Here is a 12,419-nt window from a genome sequence, read left to right as displayed (position 1 = left end):
GTGGACGCACATTTCAGAAAGGAGCCAGTAACAGGGTCAGTGAGGCGCCTCCTCTGGCCGCAGGGAAATGACTTTGCAAAAAAATGCACAAGGGGAGGGGGCTGGAGAGACCAGGGAGACTGGTGTGGACATCCCTGGGTGCAGCAACTGCATGACTTAGAGTCCTCGAAAGTTACACATTTCTTAGAACTTCAAAGACAAAGTTTAGGAAGATCACAGAAACTCAACATGTAGGATGGACAACAAAGCAGAGCAACTGCTAACTCAGCCCAGGCTCAGTCCAGGCGTAAGTAAGTAAGAATCTGATAAAACGGAGGCCACAGGTCACAAAAAGCCCGATCCAACCAAACTTGGTGATACAATATGGAGAAAGGCAAAGAAGAGAATCAGATTTTAATTTGGGGTCTGAGAGCAAGCGGTCAGTATGGTTAACAGAAATCTGGGAGAGAGCAGCAGAAAGTGACTTCAGAAGAAAGTTGGAGCCTGTGGTTTCACGCAGGGTAAGTTTAAGCTGAAAGTGGCCACCCGCCACCTGAGGCCCACTCCTTACACACAGTGTGCCTGCAATCTGCTCAAGTCCTCCCCAGAACAGTCTGCCTGAGTAGTACTTCCACATAAACATGATAGAGAAACCCTTCACATAACACAATCTCTCCATGGCTGCAAAAGCAAACTGCTGTGGATAAAACCATAAACACAAAAATAAAAGAAGTGCCCAAAACTGTCCACTTCTAAAAAGCACTGTGATTTCACATTTGGATGTTTTTTGTATGAAAAGATGCTCAACGTTATTTAGCCATGAGAGAATTGCAAATTAAAACCTCAATGAGATACCAGGACATGGCTACTAGAATGGCTGAATTTTTAAAAGAACCTATAATAACAATGACGTGGGTGCAGAGCAACCCAGACTCTCCAACAGTGTTGCAAAACAGCACAGCCACTTTGGAAAACACTTTCACAGTTTCCTAAAAAACGAAACTTACACTTTTCCTACGACCCAGCAACCCCACTCCTAGGTAGGGAACAAAAACATACGTCCATAAAACACCTATATACAAATGTTTACCAGCAGCTTTATTCATAATCACCAAAAACAGGAAACAACCCAAATGTGCAGTAACTAGTGAACAGATACACAGGCCACTCCTTCCACATGATGAACACCACTTAGCGACGAAGGAACAAACTGCTGGTCAGGTGAAACCACGCATGACTCTCCACGGCTTTCTGACATGAAAGAAGCAGGCACACAATGCTAGGTAGTGTGTGGTTCTGTTTACATGGTATCCTGGAAAATGAAAGCTACAAGTATTCCATACATATTTTGGTTATGGTGGCAGTAATAAACATTTATCAAAACTCATAAACATGTATACTTATAAAGGTTGAGTTTTTCTAAATGAAACTTATTCCTCAATAAACCCAACTTAAAAAAACCAACTATATATATAACATCTTAACATTTGCTCAGAAAAAACTGTTAAAGCTCAACATCGTTATCTAGGCTGACTCTGAAAAATTCTAGACCTTTAAAGCTAGGATACCACAAAGGTCCTTAACACTGAAAAGAAATACTTCCCAAGCTTCCCGTCTTCGGGCCTCACAGCATTCCGATGTAGAAGCAGAGAGAATGCTGGTTACTGAGACACTAATGAAGTGAGTCTTGTTTGCTGGACAGCTGCTGGCTCCACTGTCCTTTTGTCACACGCGAAAAAGGGGAGCAGTTATGCTCATGGACCGTGACCTTCTCACTAGATAGCTGTTACATCATGCCTGAAACCCTGCCTGAGAGCAATGTCACCAAGCACCACAAGGAAATGGCAAAAACAAAAATAAACAACCATGTAAGACCCCAAAACCTTGTATTAAATAAACTACTCCTTAAAATCAGATCTCTTATAAGAACTCTTTCTCAATACTTAATATTCCAAAGATTATTTTTTATGATTAGTGTTTTGTCTCATTTTATTATCCTCATATTATAACCTCCATAGAATATTTTTTAAAGTCCAGATCATTTTTGTTACTCTTCAAAGGACATTTTGCATGAGCACACCATGATTACTAATTCCACACAACAGTGGGAGTAATTCTTTTATTTTGTGTATTATCAAATGCATGCCTGGATACTTTGTCATTTTACAGTTTGGTCATTTATCAGCCATTTTCACTTGAACAAGGGCTTTCAAATTTTTCTGACCGTTATCCACAGTGAGAAACACATTTTACAATGAGCCTAGTACAGAGATGGGTGTACATGCGTTCACACCACCAAAGTTTTACAAAATAGGACTTATCCTCACCACGTAAGATGCACTGTTAATAATGTTCTTTTTATTGCAGTCTCTAAAATGCTGGCAGACACCCACACTACTCATATCATGACCCACAATTTTTAAAACCATAGCTTCAAAAGATGAAAAACAAACACGTCTCTGCATATTTGAACACCGGATTTTAAAAATTCATTTGTTTTTAAACAAATGAGTAACCTTTCCCTAGGCTGACTCATAACTCAGCAGGCTCCGCTCCTTCTCAGTGGGGTTCCTAGGCCTAGTGGGGTGAGCAGCAGAGGGAAGGGGAGTCAGAGCAGCGTGCCCCCTGCTGCCCACACCCACTGTTAGATGGGGGAAGCCTGGCCTGACAGTCAGGGCCTTGCTTCTTTCCGTTTTCATTTACCCTGGTCATCATTCCTTAACTTCTACACACACACACACACACACAGACGTGAAATACGGTCCTACTAGGTAGAGAAGAGCTGCAGCACAGAAGAAAGTAAAGCAGCTTTCCCTTCACATTTGAGGGTTTCACTTATGCCCTTACAATGATTTTTCAGCACCGCAGACACTGGAACAAGTGTTAAAAGACTGAATTGGCATGTAAACCACATATAAAAAATACTTTCAACTCTTAATAATTGAGTTTTTAAACTGCTAGTCAATATTATATTCTACTATTACACACTGAAACTATTGGGATTTATGATAATTAGAAAGACATTTTATATAAAGATTGGAAAACTTACTTTTAAGGACTCCCACAAGGGAAACTGGACCAATGAAAAAGGGATCTGAAGCGAGAAAAAAAAATCAAACACATTAGGCAGAGAGAGCAGACACTGCCTAGCATGACTACAAACCCGTAATTACTACTGAGAGCATCACTTCATTTCAGTGTAGGTAATAAAGCTAATGTTAAGCAAATGCATAGGTTTACCATAGAGTCATCGGTTTTGGAAAACCAGCTAACTGGCTGCCTTCAGGGCCCGACCTTCCTGAGCCCGTGGGACAGAGGGGCTGCGGTGCCCTCTCCATGCAGACGGGAAGCGGAACACGAAGACGCTCTGGCTACGAAAATGACAGGAAGGCTTTCCCATCACAAGTAATGAGGACTTGGAAGATTTGGCATATTTCTGCTTAAAAGCTAAAGCTGTCTGCTCCTTAGCAGCCAAGTATTAGGGTTAAAAGAGGAGGGATGGGGAGGTGACAGAGGGGAAGGGAGCAGGGGAGGGAGAAAGGGCTGGGGGTGGGCAGCAGCAGAGAGGGAAAGGGCCAGGGAGGCAGGAGAAAAGAAGGGGAAGGAAGAGAAGAAAGGGGAGAGGGGACAGGAGGAGGGACATGAGGGGGGACAGGAGGGAGGAGGGGAGAGAGAGAAGGGAGAGGAGGGAGATGCTAGAGAAAGCTGAGGGGGAGAAAGGAGGGGGAGACAAGAGGGAGACGAGGGAGGGAGGGTAGAGGGGGCAAGGCAGGTGGAGGGGCAGGGAGGGGAGGAGAGGAGACAGAGCTGTGGGCAGGAGTAAGCAGAGACACGGGACCCCAGGGGCACAGCATGGCCGTGGGAAGTCTGCACCCCTCAAGGAGGGAACAGCCTGCGGATGTTGGAGGAGTGGGGTCTCCTGAACGCCTGATGCACACAGAGAAGAGAGATCTGTAGGAAGGAAGGATGAGTGGTGGACATGACCACACTTACGTAGTAAATAGCAACAATTTGTTGTGTAACAGTAAGAGCAGAATTACCTGGCACTTTTCATGTGTCAAGCACTGTGCTAATAAGCACTTCATAGGTTTTATTTCACTGAATCCTCACAACCCTCTAAGACAAGTATTGTTACCAACCCGGTTTTACAGGTGAGGAAACGGAGGTTCAGAGAAGCAGTGTAACTCACCTAAAGGCAGTTATAATTAAGAAGCCAGGCGACCTGGCACCAGAGCCCTGTCTAGCACTCTACCCAAACACATTTAAGTGCGTTTATCTGCAGAGTACATTCACCCTCAGTATAATCTATTTGCTTTTAATTAAACTTTCCAAAATTCTAAAAATAGACCCTGCCTCCATATTTCCTAAAATAAAGGTACCTGGACGGCAGTGGACCACCCTCACCAGCCTATGTAGTATCCACTCGCTGACCTGTGGGCCTGTGCTGGGGATGCAGCTGCTCCCACGCAGGCCATGGCCCAGTGCTGTTCTGTATTCAGCTCCCTGGCAAGTGAAAAGTAGATGTGGACTTCGAACGTTAACAATATGGGTATGTATGTGATTGTGTGTGTGAGAGCATGTTTGTGTGGGTGTATGTACGTGTGTGTGAGAGCATGTTTGTGAGTGCACGTTTGTGTGAGTACATGTTTGTGTGTGTGAGTGCCTGTTTGAGTGTGTATGTGTGAGAGCACGTTTGCGAGTATAAGTGTGTGAGTGCATGTTTGTGTATTTGTATGAGTGTGTGTGTGAATGTGTGTGAGTGCATGTTTGTGTGGGTGTATGTATGAGTGTGTGAATGCATGTTTGTGTGTGTGAGGGTGCATGTTTGTGTGAGTGTGAGAGAGAGACCACAATTTTGGAGGAATTAATGGCCCATGATTTAAGAGCAGTAAATTACTTCTAAAATATTTATATTTATTCAGAAATTAAGAGTCTAACACAATCTCTCTTACTCTGTGCCTTGACAGTGGCCACAGAAATCTGTCTTCCATTCAGACAGGAAATGGCAGTGAGAGAAATGTCAACAGATTACTTTAAGCTGACAAACTAGAATCTCAGAAAAGTTTGGCTTCTTCCACCTCAACCCATACATCAAAGTGCTACAACAGGAGTCCAATTTAGTTTAGTTTTGCCATAAAACCATGCAAGCATCTGACACTGTCTATTCTGAAACTAAAGTATTTCCAATTAAATGAATTATCAAAACCCTAATTTTTGAAAATGCACAATACATAACAAAATATCTAAGAGAACAAGAGGCAGTGGGATTATAGGTGATTTTCACATTCTCCTTTGTACTCTTTTCCCCCAAATGTAAATGTGTCACGTTTGAACAAGAATGTAAGATGAGAAAGGCCTTATAACTTACTGTGACTGTCCATGTTCACATTTGTCACTGCTTGACAAAAATAACCCATAAAACTGCACTTAATGAGATCTGCACTGTTTGGGTACGTAATACATAATACAAAGTGAGGCAAAAGTAGGCTTACAGTGTGAGTACATGAAACAGTTTATTCTCGAATTTTACTTATTAATGTATTATTTTCCATACGAACAACTGTGAGCCTACTTTTGCCCCACCCTGTATTAGATTTTGAATCCTGCAGATGAACATTTTGCCCATTTTCCTCTATTACACATTACTCGTTATAGTGTTCCTTTAATTTTAAAGAAGTAATTTAAAATTCACGCATTTGAAATGGCCAAACTATTCCATTGGGTATGTATTTTTAAAAGTGGGCAGACAGTAAATCCCAACTTTATTCTCTAAAACAAAATTAACTGACAGTCTAAGGTAATTAAATGTGCTGTAAATGTTTAAATAATTAATTTTTTTTCTGGTTTCTAGTAATGAAATATCCCTCATAAGATAAATTCCTGATGTGTGGAAATTTTTCAAATATTCTTCAAGCCAAAATCTTACTGACTGCATCTTGTCATTTACCATATGAAGAAATAACAGTGAAACATGTTCCCCACTGTGGATGGGTGGCCAGCACACACGGCACTAAAACAAACCCTTCTCCCAGCCACTCCAGCTCCCAGTGCAGCCTGGCAGAAAGCGAGCTGCCTCCCCAGGTCTGCTTTGGAGTTACATAACAGTGATGTTTCTTCAAAACGTGGAATTTAAAACCTCAAACAGATGTAAGCTGTTATTCTAAAGTGTTTTATAGATGAAGAAAATGCGTAGCTACGCTCAGAGGTCTTATATTCCAAATACAACATACCCATTTTATTGCACCAAGAGTTACAAATGGCTCACTGTTGTGACCCTTTTAATGCCTCCATTTAAGATGTTTGGGTTAAATAAGGTTGTTAAGACCCACGGCACTAATAAGTGAGCAGCAGTAAATCCAGCCACCATCAAAGAGGCAGAGGCAGAAGGGACAAAACCTGCTAAAATTTAACACGGATTCCACTAACAATAAACATAGCAACAACTCTATGCATGAGTGCATGTGAGGAGTCCACGTGAAGTGGATAAATGAAATCTGGGCATGGTACACAGGTAAAGGAAGTGATGGGCGTCACTAAAGAAATAAAGAACGTACAAAATTACATCGTGTGTACACACTGCCTATCACCAAGTACTGGACTAGAATCATCCTTGAAGCCAATAAATGCTTATAAAGCTGTGATCCTAAAATAAATGCCTGTAACCTTCTAAGTTCTTTAACAAATAATGATGCGATTGATAATATAACGGAGGGGATATGAAGACAAGAATTCTAAGATATCATTTAGCCCTAAAATTCTATTTTTTACTGGAAAGGTCAAATTAAAACATGAATACATTTAAAAAAAAAAAAAAATTTGCCCTGGCTGGGTGGCTCAGTTGGTTGGAGTACTGTTCTGTACACCAAGGGTTGCGGGCTTGATTTTTGGTTGGGGTGCATGGGAGGGGAGCAGTCAATGTTTCTCTCTCACCCCCTTCCCCTTGCTCTCCTTTCCTCTCTCTCTAAAATCAGTGAATATGTTCTTGGATGAGGATTTAAAAGATAAGTAAATAAATAAGACTTGATTGTAAGCTGCAATGAACATACTACTATGAATGATCAAGGAAAACTAAGGAACAAGAAAGTATATTTTAAAAGCTGTGCAAGCTGTCATACTTTCAGAAATATCCCCCAAATTCTCTAGCAATAAGGGGGGAAAATCACAGAAACTGCTAAGACCTCAAATCAGAAGGGCATTAAAGAATGGCATGGAGATGGGGGTGGGCCCAAGGACTGGCCCATTACGATTTTCAAGGGATCCCACAGAGAGTTTCCCTTTTGCTGCAGGACAGTGTCCACATTTCTGTACTTGGTTTAGGATTTTCCATTCTAGTGTCGCACAGCAACAAAGCCATTTCTCCTCTTACGTGCTCTGTGCCTTTTTCCATTCAACCCAGTGGTAACCAAGGACAGTGAAGTTGAAAACTTAAAAACCTTTTATCCCAATACAACTTGTTATTAATTTTTTTTAAACTAAGAAGTATTCAAATCTGATCTGCTAGCATATGAAATACCAAGAAAAAATTATAACATTAAATATATATTATTAAATTTAACAACTATAATCCATTTATGTGCACTGTACATAGTGAAAATAATGTACACATAATAAAGGAAATTAACCTAAAAGTAGGAAATACTGAAAGTGAATTATTCCTCAGGTTTCCAAAACATACTAAAATTCCTAAAGCATCTTTCCAAAGAAAGCAGAAATGTGCACAAGAGTATGAAAATCTAAAATTGAAAAAAGATGAGTGTGAACAACTTGATTCTCAAGTAAATCTGTTAGATCTCAAAGAAAGGAACACTCAAAGTATCAAAACTTACTACAAAGCTACAGTAAGCAACACAGTGTGGTAGTGGCATCAACAGAGACATAAAGACCAATGGAAGAGAACAGAGAACCCAGTAATTAACCCTTGCAAATATGATCAAATGATCTTTGAAAAGAGTGCCAAAAGCACTCAACGGAGAAAGGACAAATGATGCTGGGTAAACTAGACATTCATATGCAAAAAAATGAAGTTGGACCCTCACCTTACACCATATACAAAAATGAACTCAAAATGGATGAAAGGTCTAAATGTATGACGTAAAACAACAAAACTCAGAGGAAGACCTTCATGATATTGGTTTTGGCAATGGTTTCTTGGATATGACACAAATACACAGGCAACAAAAACAAAATTAGGAAGAGATTAAAGATGGCAGCGGACTGGTGGACACTACACTGCCTCTCTCCCAGAAAGAAACTGGAATTATAACTAAAATATAGAAAAGGCATCCTGAATAATCAACTGCAACTGAAGACTAGCTGGAGAGCACCCTCATAACCAAGGAGGAAAAGTGGAGACCGCACAGACTGGTAGAAAGTGTGGACATGAGAGGGCTTGCTGGGCTCCCACAGGCTGCAGCTGAAGGTCTGGAGGGATATCTCAGCTATGGGGGGTTCCCACTGAGTACTCTGGGGCCTAAATCCCAGGCTGGGTTTCCTAGCTCAGAGCACCAAAACTGAGAAAGGTGCCCACAGAACATCAGGCTGTGAAAAGCAGCTGGGTTTCTGTATGCCAGGGAGAGATGGCAGGAAATGCAAGCACCCCCCTCTTAAAGGGCAAATGCACAAAGTTTCCTGTGCAGCCACTCACCTTGGGCTCGAGCAGAGGGAAGGCAGAGTGGACTGGAGCTGTGTGAGGAGAATCTAGGGTTGTGGGCTCTGGAGATAGAGCTCAGAAGGCACCCCTCTTGATTCCTGTGCCGAGTCATTCCCCCATACTGAAGAGGACATCTTTCTTAGGTAGACAATTTGTTGCTTTTGCCTGGCTGGGGGGGGGGGGGGCCCACAATTGCCCCACCCTGTTGGTAAACTTCTCACCCTACCCAGAGGCGTTTCTACAGCCTGAGGCTCATTAAGAGAATCAGATTAATCAGCTTGCAGGCAGAGGCAGACCTCAGAGTGCTTGGAGTCTTTGCCTGAACTGCTTCTGGACCTGGGCCTTGGAAAGGCAGACTTTGGTGTGCATCTCCATTTTGTCCAACCACACTCAGCCCTAGCAGACGAGAGTTCAAGCCGAGGGCTGTTGATAGCTCCAAACAGGGTACTCAGGGCCAGTCACACACTGCGTCTGACACTGGCTGTACCAGAGACCCTGCAAAAGGACTGAGAGTCCTAGTAGATCTTCCTAATACACAAAAACAAATTCAAACAGGCAGCCAAAAAAAAAAAAAAAAACAAGCCCCAAATGAAAGAACAAGAGAAGTCTCCAGAAAAAAGAGCTAAATGAAATGGAGATAAGTAGTCTATCCAATATAGAGTTCAGAATACTGATTGTAAGGATGCTCAACAGCATGAAAAAAGATAGGGAAACCATGAAGAAAATTAAGAATGACACAGCAGAAATAAAGAATACATTGGAAGGAATAAACAGCAGGTTAGAGGAAGCTGAGGATTGGATCATAAAATCAGAAGACAGGGTAGAAAAAAAATCACTCAATCAGAGACCCAAAAAGAAAAAACAATTAAAAAACAGGACAGTCTAAGGGAGCTATGGGACAACATGCAACGTAACAATATTTGCATCATAGGAGTGCCAGAAGGTGAAGAAAGTAAGGGTCAGAGTACCTATTTGAGGAAATAATAGCAGAAAACTTCCCTAATCTGGTCAAGGAAGAAGTCAAACAAGTTCAGGAGGCACAGAGAGTCCCAAGCAAGAAGAATCCAAAGAGGCCCACACACAGACACATCATAATTAAAATGCCAAAAATTCAAGACAAAGAGAGAATCTTAAAGGCAGCAAGAGAAAAGCAACCTGTTACCTACAAAGAAGTCCCCATAAGGCTGTCAGCTGACTTCTCATCAGAGACTCTACAGGCCAGAAGGGAATGCCATGAAGTATTCAAGGTAATGCAAAACAAGGACCTGAAACCAAGACTACTCTATCCAGCAAGGCTATCATTCAAAATAGATGGTGAAATAAAGAGCTTCCCAGACAAAAAAAGGGTAAAGGAGTTTATCACCACCAAACCAGCACTGCATGAAATGTTGAAGGGGCTGCTGTAATAATATGAAGAGACAGAAAGAGAAACATAGGCATAAAGAATTAAAATGGCAATAAATAAGGACCTATCAATAACAACCTTAAGGACTTTAAGGGAGAGAGCAACAGCAATACAGTCATAGTCGGGGACTTTAACACCCCACCTGACTTCACTGGATAGATTTTCCAGACAAAAAATTAACAAGGAAACAGTGACTCTAACTGACACACTAGATCAGAGGGATTTAATAGACATTTACAGAACATTCCACCCCAAAGCTGCAGAATATACATTCTTCTCAAGTGCACATAGTACATTCTCAAAGACAGACCACATGTTAGGACCCAAAACCAGTCTCTACAAGTTCAAGAAGATTGAAATCATATCAGGCATCTTCTTGGATCACAATGGGATGAAATTAGAAATCAACTACAGTACAAACACTCAAAAACATTCAAACACATGGAGGCTAAATAGCATGTTTTATTAAACAATGAGTTTGTTACCAATAAGATCAAGAAAGAAATCAAAAACTTCCTGGAAACAAATGAAACTGAACACACAACAACCCAAAATCTATGTGACACAGTGAAAGCAGTCCTGAGATGGAAGTTCATAGCACTACAGGCCTCCCTCAAAAAGCTAGAAAAAATTTTAATAAGCTATCTAACACTACAATTTAAAGAATTAGAAAGCTCCCCTGTGAAGCCGTCTGGACCAGAGCTTTTGTTTGCTGGGAGTTTTTTTATTACTGCTTCAATTTCATCAGTTGTTGTTGGCCTATTCAGGTTTCTGAGTCTTCCTGATTCAGTTTTACATGATCTCACTCTTATGTGGAATCTAATAAACAAAACAGATTGAGGAACAAAATAGATCCAGAGACACAAAAAGCATGGAACAGACTGATGAATCTCAGTGGGAAGGCAGGGGTTAGGGGAGTGGGTGGGGAGAAATTAATCAAAGAACTTAAATGCATAACCCATGGACACAGACAATAGTGTGGTGAAGGCCTGGGTAGGGGTAGATGCGGGGTGGAGGGGATCAGTGGGGGGAAAAATGGGAGATATCTGTAATACTGTCAACAATAAAGATAAATTTCAAAAAAAAACAACTCACAAAACTAGACAAATGGGATGACATCAAAATTTAAAACTTCTGTGTATCAAAAGACAAACAGATTGATATGGAAGAAAATATCTGCAAATCACATATCATATAAGGGGTTAGTATTCAGAATATATAAAGAATTTCTACACCTCAACAACAAAAGAAACTAACAACCTAAATTTTTAAATGGGCAAAGAATATGAATAGACATTTATCCAACAAAGATATACAATAGCCAGCAAGCATATGAAAAGAATTCAAAATTACTAATCATTTGAGAAATGCAACTCAAAACCACAATGAGATATTACCCAACAGGAAACTACTATAAAAAATCCCCAGAAAATAACAAGTGTGGGTGAGGATGTGAAGGAATTGGTGGGAATGCAAAATGGTGCAGCCACTTGGAAAACAGTATGGAAGTTCCTCAAAAATTAAGAGAATTACCATATGATTCAGCTATTCCACTTCTGGGTACATACACTCAGGAATTGAAAGCAAGGTCTCAGAGAGAGACTTGGGCATTCATGTTCATAGTAACATTATTTACAATAGTCCAAAGGTAGAAGTAATCCAAGTATCCACTGATGGATGCATGGATACACTAAATGTGGCATATATGTACAATGGAATTTTATTCAGCCTTAAAAAGAAGGAAATTCTGACATGCTGCAGAACGGATGAACCTTGAGTACATTACAGTAAGTGAAATAGGTTAGTCACAAAAAGACAAACAGTGTATGATTACACTTATATGAGGTATCCAGAGTAATGAAATTCACAGAAACAGAAACAGAAAGTAGAATGGGGACTGGAAGAAGAGAGGAATGTGGAGTTACTGTTTAATGGATACAGTTTCCATTTTGCAAACTGAAGAGAGTTTGGGAGCCTGGTTGCCCAACAATGTAAAATGCTTTATACAACTGAGTTGTACACTTAAAAATGGTTAAGATGGTAAGTGTTATGTGTATTTTAGCACTATTTTAAAATATTTTTTAATTTTTAAAAAAGATACTCTTAGTAAAAAGGCAAGCTACAGACTACAATATTTGCAAAATGCATCTGGCAAAGAATTTCTATTCAAAATATATAAAGAACGTTAGAAACTTAATAATAAAATGAAAGAAAAACTAATAACCCAATTTTTCAAATGCATAAAAGACTTGAACAAACATTTCACAAAGACAGATACACAAATCACTAATATAAACACATAAAAATGTATTCAACATCATTAGCCATCAGGAAAATGTTAGTTAAAACACACTGAGAAAAAGTCTGGGGTTCTTCAAAAAGTTA

The 12,419-nt window shown here is 40.4% G+C and overlaps 1 protein-coding gene across 1 annotated transcript in view; it reads right to left on the bottom strand.

The window, feature by feature from the left end:
- SLC25A26 (solute carrier family 25 member 26) overlaps positions 1-12,419 on the bottom strand; it is a 111,052-nt gene that overhangs the window by 25,953 nt on the left and 72,680 nt on the right. Inside the window, exon 6 of the mRNA XM_016223102.2 lies at positions 3,029-3,073. Within this exon, the coding sequence (XP_016078588.1) occupies positions 3,029-3,073 (45 nt within the window). The remainder of the gene's footprint in view (positions 1-3,028; positions 3,074-12,419) is intronic.

This window comes from Miniopterus natalensis, chromosome 15, assembly GCF_054644295.1.
Source record: "Miniopterus natalensis isolate mMinNat1 chromosome 15, mMinNat1.hap1, whole genome shotgun sequence".
NCBI classification, from domain to species: domain Eukaryota; kingdom Metazoa; phylum Chordata; class Mammalia; order Chiroptera; family Miniopteridae; genus Miniopterus; species Miniopterus natalensis.
The sequence above is the reverse complement of the archived record's forward strand: the minus strand, read 5'-3'. Positions and strand labels throughout refer to the sequence as shown.